The sequence below is a fragment of the Cupressus sempervirens genome, chromosome 5 (genome assembly GCF_028749045.1).
Source record: "Cupressus sempervirens isolate cs-2001-9-10 chromosome 5, ASM2874904v1, whole genome shotgun sequence".
Lineage (NCBI taxonomy): Eukaryota > Viridiplantae > Streptophyta > Pinopsida > Cupressales > Cupressaceae > Cupressus > Cupressus sempervirens.
Window position 1 is genome coordinate 507565444 of NC_143122.1, and position 18868 is coordinate 507584311.

At 35.0% G+C, this 18868-nt stretch overlaps 1 protein-coding gene across 2 annotated transcripts in view; it reads right to left on the reverse strand.

Annotated features, from left to right (window-relative positions):
* The window catches only part of LOC149556938 (uncharacterized), a 264534-nt gene that overhangs the window by 156687 nt on the left and 88979 nt on the right, over positions 1-18868 (reverse strand). For both annotated transcript variants that reach the window (XM_089831574.1, XM_089831573.1), the window contains exons 6-7: positions 8483-8549; positions 7916-8149 (exon numbers count right to left, since the gene is read on the reverse strand). In XM_089831574.1, the coding sequence (XP_089687700.1) occupies positions 7916-8149; positions 8483-8549 (301 nt within the window). The remainder of the gene's footprint in view (positions 1-7915; positions 8150-8482; positions 8550-18868) is intronic.

An 18868-nucleotide genomic window follows, 5' to 3' on the forward strand; every position in this document is an offset into this window, starting at 1 on the left:
ATTAAGAGACACGACTAGGGAATAAAAAATACTACCTGCACTCATGGTTACCCAGACATGTTGTTGAACAAGGATCCTTTCCATTTTAATATTCACAGAGTTTATCATCTTTGCAAAGTTTTGAGAGTCGTTGTAACTGGCAGCGGTTGCGAGAAATTTTGGTATCGAACAAGGGTAGAATGAATATACTTGAGCCATTTTCGACTTATCCAAGGGGAGAAAAAAATATTCCTTTGTCGTCACTAGTCATGTTGGGCACCACTACACCAAATTTAGAGATTAAGAGAGACGACTTGGGAATAAAAAATAATGCCTGCACTCATGGTTACCCAAACATGTTGCTGAGCAAGGATCCTTTCCATTTTAATATTCACAGAGTTTATCATCTTTGCAAAGTTCTGAGAATCGTTGTAGCTGGTAGAGGTTGCGAGAAATTTTGGCATCAAACAAGGGTAGAATGAATATACTTGAGCTGTTTTTGGCTTATCCAAGGGGAGAAAAAAATATTCCTTTGTTGTCACTAGTCATGTTGGGCACCACTACAGAACTGTGAAATATTTAAGAATGTGCAATTATTGTTGATGAAGCTATTGGCATTTAGAAAGAGTATTTGATGCTCACTTGATTATTATAAAATCGTCAAGCAATTTTAATTACATTTCTACATATATAAACATTGCACAGAAAAGACAAGAAGTTCGAAGAGTCAAGCCAGTTACAAAAGAATTCTTCTAGATATAGTGTGTAATTCCACCCTGGGCATTACATTTTTGAAAATGACAATAGTAGCACAAAGTTTGGTATACATACATGACAGTTCTTCAACCCAAACTTGTCAAATTAAGTCTGTATTGCAACATTAATTTTTATACATTTTTGACGAGCAAATATATATCACTTGGAAGAAATTTAACGAAACTTCTTGGTCTTTCTAATGGAGCTATATTTATGTGACCAATTTCAAATTTTTCAATACACTAAATTCTATTGAGAGCGGTCTAAGTGTCGACAATTCATGCTATGAACATTTTTTCGGGGAAATTATTGGATTTCATGTGTTGTCATTAGTGCACCTAAAATAATAAAACAACTGATCTCAGAGAAGCTCTAAAATCATTATTTAAAGATATCCATCTCCTGCACAACACGACTGTGAGCGTCAGAAACAGAAACAAGGAACCTTGTTAATGTCAATGGGTAAACATTTGCATCATCCACATTAATGGTAATGAAAGGTTATGAGACACGTAATACACCAATTGGAAATCCAAAAGTTATACAGACAATTATTTTCTTGTTGACGCACAGCTAGAAGGTTTGAATCTTTTGCATAGAGGTATGAAGACATCAATGGCTCTAAGTCTTGTCTATTATAATTTTTAGGAGAGTCGAGTTGTTATCGATTTGTTAGTACATAAGGAAGCATAACATACTATTTGTTTGTTTGTCCTCCAAACATATTGGTTAACCAAATTTATTGTGTGGACTACATTATCTTGGGGGCTGAATTTAACAGTTAAACTTATGAGTCCTAATGAGCTGAGATTGATGATTTCTTGCGGAGTGGGCATCACTCATACATCTATTGTTGTACAGTGCCAATAATTGTATGCAATCATAGGCACAGTCTTACTATAACTAGTATCAGCTAGAGGGCAATGTAAAAGGCACACAGAGTCGAGCTAAATCTCTATAGTAAAGAAAGTGCTGAAGGACTCACCACGAAATTGCAAGCTATGTTGTTGTATATGTCATATATTTATCATTTGACAACATTTAAAATTCTATATCTATGTCATATGATTGGAATGTGTGATCAATTTATCATTTATGTTCCTTGTTTATGTATGTTAGCTTCTATTTGATGATGTTGTAGTGTTTTTAAGTTCTATTCAATAAAGGGTGCATGAAAAAAGTTTAAATTGTTCAAATCTCTAAATTTCAAAGGTTTTGTAGCTGAGTTGTTGGTGAATCATAGCCAAGTCACGAATTAAGTCGGCGTTGCCAAGACCAATCCACGCCTAAGTTTGGGAAGTTTGGGAACTATGGTTCTTTGAGCCCTTGTGCCTCTGTTGCACCCCTAAGCTTGCACAGATCCCCTTCCCTTCCACCATAGACGTCTTTGTGTTGATAGTGTTGATTCTCCCCCCTATTAGGAGTCTCTAATTGTGTTCCCCCATCCTCGACTTTGATATTGCAAGGCTTCCTATACCTCTTAGAGTGTTTTCAAAGAGGTCAACCACGTCCCCTTCAAGTTCCTTTTCTTTGTCACTGTCCTTTGGGTGCTCTGATGTTTCTGATGGTAGGGAGATTCTCTCCTCATTGTCTCCCTCCTCTAAGAGATCTTTCTGCCAAATATTGTAACCATTGGCACCTTTGTGCCTGTTCTTTCATTTGAATATCTTAGAGTAGTTTCCACTTCATTCTCAGTTCGTGCTCTTCCCTTGTACACCTTCTATATTTATTTGGAAGGAATAGGATTAATTATTGGGCTTACGTACATTCCATGGTTCTTCCTCCCTCCAGTTTCTTTCCTCGTATTGTTGTACTATCTATTCTTCAAATTATTCTCTTTCTGCTTCTCATTGTCTTTCGACTTCCACCAATTTACGTGTAAACAAACTCAAAAGTCTTTGTGGAAGATTGTACATTGCCTCGTTCACGATGAGTTTGGCACAAACTATACTAATGGGGAGAGCCCTCTACTTTGCCTACCACGGTACGTACTCGTCTACCACTACGTCTCATGCCTGAACAAGATCTTTCATCAGTTGATCCTCTCAAGTTACTTCCTCCTCCTCAATGTCACAATTCGTTATCAATACTCACTAGTTGAAAGTAGGACACGTTATGCCTCCATTCTTCCACCCATCACCACTTTAACCTCCAAGTTTGAACTATAGGCAACAATGCCAAAATTTTATAGGTGAATTTTGTAAGTAATACCACTACAATAACCATTCACAAATGTCATATAGCAAGACTCATTAATGACAAAAGAATAACACAACAATACACACAACAAATTCAAATGGAAAAACATTATTTTCATTGATGGTATCAAAGTCTCCCATAGCATAATAATCCAACAATCTTTGTAACTCTTTACATATAGTATTCCCGGTTGGTTAAGAATTCCAACTATCACAACCCTTTGGTATAATTAATTTATTACAATCTTGTACTAATGAGTATAAATCGTATATGCGAGTAGGCAGATTTTTACAATTCCCATCCTTGCCCAATTTGTTTGCAAACTCGAGCAATGTAGCACCCTAGAATGATGTGGTTCCAAATCCCAACTTCATGAAAACTCCATTTTATAAAGATGTTATATCTTTAAAATGTTGCACTTTTCATAGTGGCAAATACACTAAGGTTGGCTTTCAACCAGAGTATCGAGTTGTCTCCTTTATGGTTTCCCTCTTTGGAGGATTAGCAATGCCTTTATGTTAGCACTTATAAGCCAATGAATCAAATATTTACCTGTATACATACTTTTCTTTATGCGCTATCCTTTCATCTAAAGGTTGATTCCAAAGCACAGGTTTGACCAAGGAAAACCCCTTTTACCCAACATTTTCCCTAATTTTCTGTGTGCATGAACAAGTTACGAAGCTGTCATAAATTTTTCAGGCCGAGCGAAAATAGTTGGAGGATCCCCGAAAATTTCAGTCTTAAGTGCCTACAATAGAAGGTTCAAAATCACTTGATCCCAAGTACAAAATGTTTGAAATGCACTATGTTGTGAGGTTTTCACACCATCGTCCCATTACAAATGGGGACCCCCTCTTTTGTTCTTGGTCTAAGGGGTAGAGCGATTTTGGCAACAACTGAAATTTCGCAAGCCTTCCAAGAGTCGAGTTGAACGGGGAAAAATCAAAAAAATTTGCAATGTCAAAAATAGGGAAAAACAGGGCAAAATCTGAGTGTGTGGAAATTTTGAAATATGATAAAATTTGGCAAAAAAATAAAAAATAATTTAAATTGAACATAAAAATACATGTGCTTGCCCAAGTACATGGTGACTTCCACACAAGACATATACTTGCTAAAGTACATGGTGACTACTACATGCTACATGCACTTGCCTAAGTCACCCTTGATTTCCACCATGGTTTTGCCGAAGTCCCTAGTGGTTTCCACTTTTTGATTGATGGTTTTGCCTAAGTCCTTAGTGGTTTCCACTTTTTGTTTGCTGGTTTTGCCTAAGTCTTTAGTGGTTTCGACTTTTTACTAGATGATTTTGCCCAAGTGCCAAGTGGTTTCCATGGTTTCCACTTTTTGTTTTATGGTTTTTCCTAAGTGCGTAGTGGTTTCCACTCCAAGATTAACAAGAGATCTCAATTATAAAACCACCTACCTCTCCTTTAGTTTAATGAAACGCTTTGAAATTTTAAAACTTATTGGGAGATTGTAAAACATGATCAAATTTCAAAGATTTGAATAACACCAAAAGTTATTTTTATTTTCGTTTTTAAATTGAGAGAGAAAGTGATGAAAATCAAAGGAAAAAATACATTAAAAATTACAAAATAAATGGTTTTAAATTGAGATGAGACTTAAATTTGCCTCGATTTTGTAAATGGTGGATTTTAAATTGGGTAGACATTAAATTTACCTTGAATTTGCAAAATAAAGATTGATTTTAAAAATTAATTAATTACTTCATCCATTATTACATTGAAATAATCCAAAAGACACTAGTTTTAATAAATGGGAAATTAAAATGGTGGAAAATAAATCATAAATAATATTTTCCAATCAAATTTGCACTACCCCATTAATTTATATTATTCAGAATTATGTGGCAAGTTTGTGATGATTTTCTAAGTTTTATTGCAATTATTATTTAAAATTTTATAATTATTTACAAGTGGTGGTTTGCCTTGCACGTTACAATGATGAGGTGGCATAATGGGATTTTTATTGGTTGGTCCATGGTTTCCTTTCAATTTTTCTATTGGTCTACGCACTGGTGGCTTTGCCTACATATAGATGCTCTCTACTCATTGGTCCAAGTGTCGTTGATCCTCATCAAATTGTTATGGATTTGAATTTTTTTATTAGTCGAAGGAGGCAATGTAATTTTTTCATTGACCCACAAGGTGGTGCTTAATTGTAATTGGGTGAGCATTTAATGCTTGTAGAAGGTGGTTATAAAACTCTAAATAGGGCTTATGTGGATTAATCTTGGCCCTTGATTTCAAATCATTCTTGGTCATTCATTGTAATTGGGGCCCCTATATAAACCCCGCCCCCTCTCATTTGTAAAGGGAGGACTTTTTGGAGAATTGTTGCTATTGTAATACTAAGTTTGCACTACTTTTCATTGTTGTGCCTTGCACGGTGAATTGTTATGATCAAGTTTGTATTATTGTATGGTGATCCATATTTCCTCACTTAGTTTAGGAATTTGTTTCATGTTGTCAGAAGTAGTTTAGCTAGATAGAAGTATTATTGATGTTCAATTGCATGACTCGAACAAATCTAGGCCACTATCCTCCTATGGATTGTAAGAATGCCTTGTATGATTAGTCGATGAAATACTTAACTTTAATTGATGTTCAATCATTGGTTTGCATCGAGATGATGAGATTGGAGAGAGGACATTAATGTAAAAATCACTTGTGTATTCCTTAGAAGCTTGCACTAGATGGGTGGAGTCGTTGGCAAGATTACATCTGGTAGAGTCCAAGTCATCCATGATTCCTTTCATTCCTAGTTAGAGGTAGAATCGGTAATAGAAGTTAAAGTTTAAGTTGAAGTGGAAAATTGGGAAGTCAGAACTTATATTTTTATTGGAGATTGTAGAGCCAAATATTTAGAAGTGCAAGAGTTGATATCCATTGAATGAATAGTGTAAGTCCCGTTGTGATAACCAAAATATCACATCCTAAAACTGAGTGAAGTCCATGATTAAGAAGGAACCTTTAAGTCATTTCATAATCTTACTTTGCAAGCCTAGCATGAGAGATGACCTTATATCAAGATAGGATTGAATGTTTGGTGTTTCTCCTTGAAACATTTAATATTTGATTCTGCACGTTGTAGTGGAACAAAACTCACATCAACACCCTGTTCCCAAGTACAAAACATTTGAAACATTTCTTAGCCTGCAACTTTGGCTCAGATTGTAATCACAGATCCATACAACAGTCTTGGACCCTGATTCAGTTCATTTATAATTTTTGACAGTTAGTTATCAATCTGTTATTTCTATTTTTGTCTCTATTTGTCTATTTTGTCATCTACATTGCATTTTTCCTCTTTTCCATTTTCAAATTACATATTTAACGAAAGATCACTAATCCATTCAATGCTTAGGTCCTTACTGGAGCTTTTTGGGGCATGTTCCTTCCAAGTGTGCAATTTGCAGGAGTAGTAATTATCCACTTTGAGGTGCTCCCCTTTTCACCTTGTATATTTGAATCACTCAATTTGTGCATTGGCCTACTGTCAAGAACCGGTCACATATATTTCAAGAACAATATCAGAGAGAGTACTACTATTGTTGCAAGCATGTATAATTAGATCAGAAACAACATCTTTTGCTATAACTGATACCCTCATATTCACATATCTATGTCATTATATCGGAAACAGCAACATATCGCTAAAACTGATATCATCATACACCTCTACATATTCATAAAGGTGTATCAAGATGATCAGATCATCCATTGCTATAGGAGGACATATTTGTAAGGATACTTCATATTCTTATATCAGAAGCAACTGCTAATCAACATAGCATACTTTTCAACTGTCATATCCCGGAACGCTAATATCATATAGCAGTGAGACACAATAATAGTAAGATCATCACTGCATATTTGTCAATCATTTATATCAGAGATAGCAAAGATAATCTTATCATCATTGCACTAAGTTCTGATATATGGACTAAATCATTTGCCCATAACTCAGTGTTGAATTAGAGAAAGCAGTGATATTTTTTCATATATCTTATCAATTGTATAGATTCGCATAAAGAAGTGGTATCAAAGTTTATTATCCTTAGTGTTATTTGAGACTTTGACAAAAGGAGTTTTTTGGAATTGATCTTTGCTAGTTAATTGTTCCAATTTTATAACTTCTAACAAACAGGGACATCACCATCAAGTATACCTTGAGAAAATTACAGATGCAGAAAATTTCAACAGCCACACAGAATGCAGCAATTCAAAAGAAGTATACAAAAAGGATGTCATGGATCAAGAGAAATGGAGGAATATGTAAGGTTGACAGCATGCAGATACTTAGAAAAATGGATAATGGGAGATATATGGCACTAGAGAAGAATTCATTTTTTCTTAATTCACTGGCTCTCACATCCATTCTAGATTTCATCACTCTTGCAGATGAATGCATCCCAGCTGGACAGAGCAAATGAAGGATACTACCCAAATAAACATCTGCAAAATCTTTTCTCCATCATCTCACTTTCATATAGATTCCTCCACTTAAAAGAACTCATCTCTTTCTCATTAAAATATGTATCTATCCTTTCTATGTTATTTCCACAGCAAAAAAATCAAACTTAATGAAATTGAGACAACTCATAACAATCAAAACCAAAACCAAGAAATGTGTGAATCATTTCATATAGTTTTATCGTATCACAGATACCCTGTAAGACAAATCATCATTCTTGTGAAATGCAAGGGATTGAGAGGAGAATTTGAGACCTAAGTATCACCATAGGTATGACCAGCCTTGCAATATAATTTCCTTTACTACTTTTAAATGTGTGAAACAGAACACAAACAATGCTCCACCCACAATTTCATTTATATTTAATAACTTGATCGTGCTACAATAATGTACATACTGTCATAATTGAAGCATACAATATGTAAATGAGAAATGAAAAGGTCGACCACCTCTATATATTTTGGGAATAATTTCTTACCTTGGGTTTGAAGACTGGTATGTCAGTCTTTTGAAGGATTTGCATAAAATGGTTGTGATCTGTGCATCCTCTAAGTCCATATACAGTTGCCTGTAAGTTTGCAGCAGCAATGACAAAATCCATGTGCAGGGGATCCTCTGCATCAAAATCTAAAGCTCTTGGCAGTCTTTTTGTGCCACTCCAAAAGGGAGCCCCGGCGGTCGTTCTCATGTCAATTGGGAAATTGTAGCAAAGCTGTGTCTCCCAAATGAATAAGTGTAATAAAACTATCAATTAAAGCCAGATAAAATGTTATATTCAAACATGTCCCACACCCACATATTGTAATCTTCCGATAGAATCCCAAAATTAATATTGCAAACGTAACTGGCCGTAAGGCCGTCCTCCAGTTTTAAATATTTTCATGCTTCCAACAGAAAAATATATCTTCAGGTCAGGTCACTACCAAATACAATAGTCTATTTATTAATGTAATCATTATTCTCATGGCTTAGGTAGGTTGCAAGCCCTCCTGATGTACATTACAACAGAAAATTTTTAAAAAACTAAAGCATAACAAAATCATACCTGTTTAATGTTGTTTGAAAACATTTCTTCAAATTGTAAACGAGCCCATTCTATACAAGCTTCAAAACTAAAAAACAAATACAAAAATGGTACCATCAAAACTAAATAAACAAAGTGCTTAGCTTTAAAATTAAAATTCCGTCTGCATTAATTTGCATGAATTCAAGTTGTGTTGTCCCTAAATACAATTCTTTTAGAATAATTGTCCACAAGCATCCACTGCAATTGAAACAGTTAGTAATAATATGAAAAATATTCTGTAAAGTTTCATAACATCACAAGTTAAACACAGAAAGGTCAAAATAAAATAGACATCAACCCTTCTCAGCTATTTAAATTTGAGACATCAACCATCTAAGCACACTTTACTAACCTAAGACATTTACAGTTTATTCTTACATGGAAGCTACCTGGAAACAAAACCATGTGACAAGAATAATTTATGGTAAAAATGCCCCTAAAAGAGAAGCAAAAAGTTAAAACCAACAGGGTACAACCTTATCTTATAGATATTGCTTTGCTTATTTCATTTTATGTCTAGGAACGAGCTTTATCAATGTCTTAGGATGGCAAGAATGCCATGAATTTAGGAAAGCTGTATCATCAAAAATGGTCAGAGTTCAAAGCACAATATGTATGTGCAACCAAGGTGAGATGGGGAAGAATGGCTGCTTTTGAGGTTCATGAATTTCCTTCTCCTTCAGGACTGCAAAAAGTAAAAACCAACAAGGTACAACCTTATCTTATAAACATTGCTTTGTTTATTTCTTATTATGTCTAGAAACGAACTTTATCAATGTCTTAGGATAGCAAGAATGCCTTGCAGATTAGTGTATATAATCAAATGAATTTAGGAAGGTTGTATCATTAAGAATGGTCAGAGTTTGAAGCACATGTGTAGGTGCAACCAAGGTGAGATGGGGAAGCATGGTTGCTTTTGAGGTTTGTGTTTTTCTTGCTCCTTCAGGACTGCAAGCAAATGCTGTAATACCACTGGTCATGCAGATGTTATTAAAAAATGAGATAATTCCTTTCTATTAATAAAAGATTTTGAAGCCACTTTGGACTATGTGGCTGTCTATAGCATTATGGAAACATCATTCCACAAGTGCTTAATCCTATTACTCGACACCGGCAATTTGGACTATAGTTAAACTAAAAGTGTCCTGCTCCCTTTCATGCATAGGATTTGCAGAAATCAAATCTCAGATAACATTCCCCAAATAGAAAACAGCAGCGTGCAAGATTTCTTCTCTTTGAGCACTTCTGGCTCATTGTAATGTCCCCTCCTTAGGCAATCCAGTCTTCAATGGAGTTTGTCCTACGATCAGGGTCCTTGTGTTGAAGATTGTAGCTGCAGGAGATTTATATTCACCAGAAACGTCTTCAGCATATATATGATGGTGAATCTGTTAGAGATAGAGAATACACACTGTTCGCCCAGCTATATATTTCAGCACTTAAACATATACTTGCACAAATGTATAAATTGAAAAGTAAAGCACGCAACACAATGAAACTCATAAAAACATGATCTGTTAGCTAGGGAAGCCCAAGCCAAGGGAAAACCCCGGTCGGGATTGTACCCACAAGATAATGCACTAATCTGAAAATGCTCTATTAGGAGTGTTGACCCTGTTAGGATTCTATTACATACATTTAGTACATGAGTCCTTGTTAGTGGACTAGACCTTGTTAGAGGCCTCAACCCTTTTAGGATTTGTATTACAATGGAGCTCACTGCTCATACAATGAATACAATCTATACAAGAGATATGGATACTATACCAAAGCTGACTGTACTGATATCTTCAACATCTAATTAGTCATTTGTGTATCTTGCATCTGATCATGCCCATGCAACAACTGATTGTATCTAACCATGATTACATCAATATACCATCATACATAAAGCTCACATAGCATAATCATAGCACAGTTGTACCTCGCATATCCAAAATGCCTTCTTATATACCCATCTGATTGTTCTGTCTAGTCGGCCTTTATGATGAAAAGTTGCTAAACTAAGGGTTAGCATCTCATATGTCATCCCTACATTGCCAGGTAAATTGAATTGAATTGACAAGGCAATTCAATTCCTTAGGCCAAAATGCCCAATTTGAGCCTTATACTCTGTACTCTGCGATAATAATGTGTCTTCATGTTTTCCATCCAAAACATATGCCAATTGTTACCTTAACACCAGCGAACATAATTATAACATCTACAGACTTCACTCTACCATAATACGAAATTGTGGCCATATATATTGCTCTAGTGAGGTTCTTTGACTACAACTATACCTCTGTTGTCTGTATTTCTGACTTAGGCAATTTTCATATCAACCAGAAACCAAAACTGATCTCAACTTCATGCAACCTTACCTGTACGTAGTGCTGCCATAAATGACAACATCCATGCATCCGTATCTGCCAACTTGCCAATAGTATCGACTTATTTGTCTTTGCTTTGTCGTCAATGCTTGTATTTGCCATCAGATTATGAATGATGAAGATGTTGGAATTTCTTGACTCCTCATTTGTATAACTGTTGCCTTCATTAAGATTCATGTGTCCATGCCTAGTATTTACAGTTTGCGATTCTGACTGCTTAATCTTTGAAACCAACAATCATTGAAAGGTCGCATGCTCATTGGGTTGAAAAAGGAAGTCAATTGTCAACATTGTATGTGTTATCCAGAGGATCAGTGTGAAACGTATTCTTCAGTTACAAGTATCTGCAATTGTATGGCTTATACGAATCACTAAGGCAGCATGCTCCATGATCATATTGATGGTCATTCAGTGTTCATTCTAGTTCCTCCGTTTTTTGTGATTGATCATTTTTTATGTGTAACGCCTTCTTAAGAAAAGTTGTCTCGCCATTCATTGGTGAGTGATGTTTTATTGTTTGACAGAGAGAATATCTTTAGCATGGCTGTAGAATAATATTGTTTTGTCATATTGTGTCAGGTAGAAGCGGATTGTACCTTTTAGCATGTATTTGCAGGGATCACTATAAAAGGTTGTTTTTATTGTTATTATCTCTGTATGCAACACTTCAGTAAGTAGCTACAAATACTTTGGTTTGTAAGACAAATTTTGTTGATTAATCATTCTATGAAAGAGCTATAAAAGGTTGCAAGTTATGTACTAAGATTCCCTCATTATTTTTTAATAAAGGAGTACCTTTTGTGTGGCAAAGATTTCCCCTTGAGTAGGAGGGTTTTCCCAGGGTATCCCTGGCGTAATTGTCATTTTGATTGATCTGTTATTTGTTTTTAGTAGTCTGGTTCTGGTGCAGGAGCACCCCACCAAAGCTAAGTGATCAAAAGGTCTCCTAGGCCTTCATACCTCTTGATTCTAGCATATTTGATTATTAGGCTCTTTCTTTGTATGTCGATCCTATTTGTGTGATCCTTGAACAACCTTTGGTGCTTGTAAACCAGTTGTTTCATGAGGTCACAAGGATCTATTAGTCTTCTAGGGTCATGTTTAAAGATCCTAGGAAGTGTAGTCTTTAGAGTCATGTTAGAATCATAGGATCAAAATAAGTTGTATAAATATGGTAATAATGCAACATACAAATTTTATAATTAAACTTGTGTTCTTCTTACAAGTTGGAAATTACAAGTTGGAACAGCTTCTTGTTCTTATTTATCAGGCCATTTCTAATGTGACTATAACTAAGTTTGGAACAGTTGTATAGCTAAATTTGGAAAAGTTATATAACTGTGACAGAGACAAACATATCCAAGACTTGAGCACTTGACTGATATGAGGAATCGGTTGTTTTCTCTAGAACTCTGAGTTCCAAATCAGATTTTTCCTATTCAAGTGTAGTACAAATCCTATTTTCGTTGTTGCTGGTTTTTGAAGGAAGAGAATCATGGTACATGGACACTTTCCAGCTACAAAACAAAAGACATCCCTTGCTGAACAAATTTGGTGGAAGAGTCACTACAGTGGTAGCTTAGAGGATAACCCAATAGCACTTTGTGGCAGTCAAGCTTCAACAGCTGTTTCGTATCTTCGATGAGGGGTCTAAGTATTCTGAGATGTACTTCAGATTCACTTGAGCAAATAGAGAGCATTGTGCTGCATCTATATAACCTATCAAATTCAATGTTCAGAATTCTGTTGTAAGAGTCTATTGTATAGGTGAACTTAACAGGTTGCATCCCTCTTGAAAAAGAATCTAATCAGATTGTCTAGTGAATCAGTGATCAGTTTCTTCTAAAAGGAGGAAATGACAATCAGAGGGAGTTAAATTCCAAGTATTCAAGGCCTGCATTGAGAACATTAAGGTTCTCAGGTCTATGGAGGAAAGTTCACAACCAGATAATTTCTTTGTGATTTCAAAGGCAGGGAGCAAGAGGGAATTATGTGAAGTTAAAAAAGGGTCAGCTAAGCGTGTTGCAGTCTTGAAAGGTGTTGGGACTCAAAAATGCATCAATGATTTTGAGTATCATTGTGAAAATTTGCTAAAGCAGCCCCTATAAATGTTTTCCATGCATATGTACCCAACTGTCAATTTGAGGCCTATGAGGTGTTTCAGTTATCCCACACCTTTCATTCAGTATATGCATGTGCTCCATGATGATAATTTTCTATTCCGAATCATCTCGTGAAGTTTCATTTTGAACAATTGAGAAATCTACATTTTTGCATTAGTGTCAAACAAAGGTTGAAGGTCAGTTTGCATTTGAATATCATATACCCAGTTAAATGTCATGGCTCACCACTTTGGGAATGTTTAGTATGCATATAACAGAACCTATGTTCCAAATCTCAAGTCTCCATGATAAGTTTTGATAGGGTTTTCAATTGCGCAAAGTCTGGTGTTTCATGTTGGTCTGTTGTTTGCACTATGTCACAAATCTGAATACCTCACTTTGAATGTTAATATCTTCTGCCCAGTTGAGCCTATTGATAAAATTCCTTCAATGGTGTGTTGTAGACATGAGAGACATTCTTGGTATCCATTTTGAGCCCCCCGTGAGTCAATTTGATTGGTTTCCTATGGCTATTTAAAATGCAATTTATTCTGATATAATACTGGCATATTTTGCAGAATTTTAAACACCCTATTCATAAAGTTTTGTCTCACACTATTGACCTGCAGCTAAAACCAATGATACTCCATTATTTTCTACTATTTTATCTACCATTTGTCCAATTTATAGCCCCTTAGCTCTCCATTTGATAACCTTTTGATGCTCATACATTATGCATTTTTTAAAGGTTTCGAGAACTAATGTTTTTAAATGTGCAGAAATGGCTAAATGGGCAGCTTTGAAAGTGAATAACTTTTCCCTCCAATATCTGTTTGATGTTATTGGATTCTCCATGTGAAAGACTATCACCATGCAAAGCATCAGCTTCAAAGAATGTGGTTTGGTCGCTATTTGAAGTCATTTCCAGAGGCTACTTAACTGTTTTCAGCATTAAAAAGGTGGTGTTGAACATTCATTAAGATCAGGGTAAGTGAAGAGGTGGAAATGAAGGTTAATCTCCACATCTCCACAGTTTGTTTTATAAAGATTTTATAAGTGGAGATGAAGGTTAATCTCCACATCTCCACAATTCATTTTATAAAGATCTTTTACATGGAGAAGTGGAGATAAAGGTTAATCTCCACATCTCCACAGTTTGTTTTATAAAGATTTTATAAGAGGAGATGTGGAGAAGTGGAAATGAAGGTTAATCTCCACATCTCCACAATTAGTAAGCAGTTAAGGAAGAGGTGGAGAAGTGGAGATGAAGGTTAATCTCCACATCTCCACGGTTAGTAAGGAGTTAGGAAGGAGGTTGAGAAGTGGAGATGAAGGTTAATCTCCACATCTCCACAGTTAGTAAGCAGTTAGTGGAGGAAGTGGAGAAGTGGAGATCTTTTAAGTCGAGGAGCGGAAATATTTCATTAAGATTTTAAATGTGAGGTAGAAAAATGTTATATAATGTGACTATATCAAATTTAAAATATTTTTAACTTTTAAAAAGTTTGTTCATCCCCAATGTTTGTAACTTCAAATGCTTCCCAAGGGGGAAATTTTTGTCCTGATATAGGACTATTATATATCGCTAGAAAGGGGAGAAAACAAGGAATCCATTTTTGCAGTCAGTTTGTGTGCAGGTTTTATTGGGCAAAAGATTTTCTCAGTTTTGTGAAACTGCAGCAATTTTAACAATTTTTTTTTGGCTTTTGTAGTGGAGTTTCAAATTCAGTTTTAGAGAAAACAATTAAATGGGTTGTCCTCAAATCTGGCAAGAATGTTCCTAGGAATGGTATTTTGATGTTGGAATTATTTAGTGGGGTATTTGGCTTAAATTTTAGCAGCAGTTTTGGTTCTTTTTCAGGAAGATTAGTTTCTTCATCATTTGAAGATATTTTGATGAGTTTGTTTAGGCAAGTGATGGGATTTGATATGAAGTTGGAAGAGGAGAGATGAGAGAGGCTTTGCAACAACATTTGATGAAGTTTGAAGATGACATTTGGCACTTCCAAATCAGATCTGACCATCTTTCATTCTTCTATATCGTTCTTTTTTTCCTCATTGTAAAAGGTTGGTTCCAATTTATTGAGTAGAGCTCTAGCTATGTATACCACATCCTCTACATATTTTCTCTTTGTATGAACAACATTAATGAAGTTTTAGAAAAAGCCCTGATCTATTAGTTGTTTCATGAGTTATTTGTATACATCTTTAATGTATTTGTTTCCAAGTAAATGAATAGAAAATAGGCAAAACATTTTAGTTTCATTTTGATTTTTGTCTCCTATCTCTGTTCTCTTTAGTGTTTTGTGGTTTATGAACAAAAAGTTTAAATCCAGTTGCAGTCCCTTAAAGTTGTATGTTTGAATAGGATTTGTCATTGGTTCAAGGAACCAAGTAAATGGTTACTTATCCTAATAGGGTTGCAGGTTTCATGAGAAGGATATTTCATAAGTATGAGATTCATTGTGAACACTGATGTCTAATTCACAAAGTGATAGGATATATCTAATATCTTGATGTATGAGATCTGTCAGTGATATCATGGATGTATGTTTATGATTTGTGGAACTACCCAATAGATAAGACACTGATCAGTGACAAAATCAATTCAATTTGTTGCTGTATATGGGGTTTTGCTGATTCAAAATCAAAAAATCAATTATCCATTTTCCCTTTCTGTTTAAATGCTGAAAGGATACTCTCACTCAGCTTGTGGATTTCACAAGTTTTGTAACTTGCTATTGCATACCTTTGTTATTGTATGAGTATAAGAGAAATAAGGGTTTAATCTACTTTGTATAAATTCAGATGTATGCTTTGAACTAATATCATATGAATGAATCTAAAGGTCTACCCGCCTAGGTTTTGCAGAGCCTAAAGTAGAAGGAATTCAGCCTTATAGTTGGCTCGAGTTCTTGACAAATTGTGTCCATCATAGTAGATAGCTGCCCTTACATACAATCCTGTATTGGCTACCTGGTACTTAAAATCACTATTAAATCAGGAGCTAACACAAGCCCTGTTGTTAAAGTCCTTGGTAAAACTCTTCACCTACATAGAACTGAAATGCACAGCCGATTTGTATTTGACATTGGTAGCTCTGCAAAAAATTTCAGAATAGAGTGATCTGAGATAAGGTCAAGGAGAAGAGTGTTGGACACTAGTATGGCAGAAGTTTCAAAGTTGTCTATTTTAAATTTGTTCCTCTATGTTAATTTATAGGATCTCTAATAGAAAGAATATCTGATTATATCAGACTTTACTTGCATCTTGTTTGTGCACAGCAGGCGTATATCTTCAATTGGTCTTCAATGCTCCACTATCCTTTGTCTTGAATGCCAAGTGTTGATGAGAAAGTATTTAACAATCTGCAATATATAACTCTACCAATACCCAACACTAGTATGGCAAAAGTTTCAAAGTTGTCTATTTTAAATTTATTCCTCTATGTTAATTTATAGGATCTTTGATAGAAAGAATATCTGATTATATCAGACTTCACTTACTTCTTGTTTGTGCACAGTAGGTGTGTATCTTCAGTTGGTCTTCAATGCTCCAATATCCTTTGTCTTGAATGCCAAGCGCTGATGAGAAAGTATTTAACAATCTGCAATATATAACTCTGCCGATACTGGGACTGCAAGTATGTTGTGAATTAATATTGCCTTGTCCACCGATGAGAATTAACACTTATATAAAGTGAAGGGTCATGTCTCCGTAGGGGCATGACTCTATGTGGCCAAAGGGTCATGACCCTATGTGGTTATGCCCATTGGTAAACATAACCAATTGCTGATCTAATCCAAACTAATCGTGCCCGATGATGACCTCGATAAGACATGCTCTATATTAATTTGAACAAAACTTAACATATATCGAAGGCAATATAGTTTGGAGCCCAATCCCTAATCGGTGATAACACAGATGTTATAATATCAATATTGAAGCAACCCGATATGAATTGGTGACAGTAGTAAGAGAAGCCCGATCTGAATCATGAACATGTAACTTATATATATACAATATGAATATAATCATATGTGTACATATATATGTATAGATATATATTTCATTTATATACAGTATATTAGATTCAGATACTCAGTATTACTTTAACTGATGTTAAACATCAACACTCCCTCTTTAGCAAGGGAGAAGTAATAAAGAATTCGGATATTAGAATATCTACACATAATACATTATTTGACACTACCACTCTAAGAAATAGAGACTTGTCAAATAATATAAATCACCATGCTATGAACACTATCATAACATAAATTATGATCTCTAATTGTTTCAAACAATATCTAGAGTAATCATAATGCATTTGTTATTCATGACTTCCAGAAAGTCTGGACCAACAGTCATAATAACAGGCCTATCATTTGTAAGATCGTCACCTTACAAAAGATTACCTTCTGAATATATATGTCCATGAAAGATCGTCACCTTTCATTACATATCTGAAGCAACAATTATAGAAGCATACACACATGAATTGAAATTAAATCCGATGTTCAAAACTTCAAAATTACAATTTAATCATACCAAGTTTTTCTCTGAGGTATACCAACTTCACTTTAGCAAGAGGCTTGGTAAAAATATTAGTTGTTTGTTCATTAGTACTGATGTACTCTAGTTTGATGATATCTTGATCTACCATATCTCTGATGTAGTGGTAAGGAATTTCAATATGCTTCAACCGATTGTGAAAAATTGGATTAGCTGAAAGTTTGATACAACTTTGGTTATCACAATGAATGATAGTAGGCTTCAAAGGTTTCTTAAACAAATCAAATAATAGCTTTCATAACCATACAACTTCTCTGGTTCCTAAGGAAGAGGCTATGTATTTTGCTTCAGTAGAGCTCAATGCAACTGAGGATTGTTTCTTGCTTAACTAGGAAATCATCCCAGATCCAAGACTGAAGCAACATCCTGAAGTACTCTTACGCTTAGTAGAACTATTTGCCCAATCTGAATCTGAAAAACCATGAAGATTGATCTCAACTTGATCATATATGATTCTCATGCCAATAGTTCCTCTTAGATATCTTAGGATATGTTTAGCAGCCATAAGGTGAATCTTCTATGGAGTAACCATGAACTGACTCAAGGTGTTAGTAACATAACATATGTCAGGACAAGTATTCACTAAATACATTAATGACCCAAAGATCTATCTATAGAGAGTAGGATCAATAGGTTTAGATTTATCCATGTCATCCTTCAGTTTATGTAGATTAAGTTCCATAGGAGTAGAAGCTAGTCTGCAGTCCATCATTCCAAACTTTGTTAGAATATCAATAGCATATTTTCCTTGATTTAGAAAAATGTAGTTTCCCTTTTGCCAAACTTCCAGTCCTAGAAAGTAGTGAAGAAGACCTAAGTCTTTCATGTCAAATTCATCTATCAGTTCTTGTTTGCATTTTCTTGTTAGATGTTCTTCACATTTAATTAATAAACCATCAACATATAACACAAGAATAATCATGTCATTTCCATCTATTTTGAAATATAGGTTAGGATCAGCTTCATTCTTAAAAAGCCCTAGCTTTGTAAGATAATAGTCTATTCTTTCGTACCACGCTTTGGGAGCTTGCTTGAGTCCAAATAGTGCTTTCTTTAACTTACATACATGAGTATTCTTGTTGTGAGTAATAAACCCTTCAGGTTGCTCAATATACACGTCTTTTTCAATTTCACCATTTAGAAAAGTTGTCTTAACATCCATTTGATAGACTTTCCACCCTTTAAATGTTGCAATGGCCAAGATGATTTTGACTGATGTATACCTAGCAACTAGAGCAAAGGTTTTCTAATAATCGATACCTTCCTTCTGTAAAAAAACCTCGTGCTACGAATCTTGCCTTGTATTTCTCAATGCT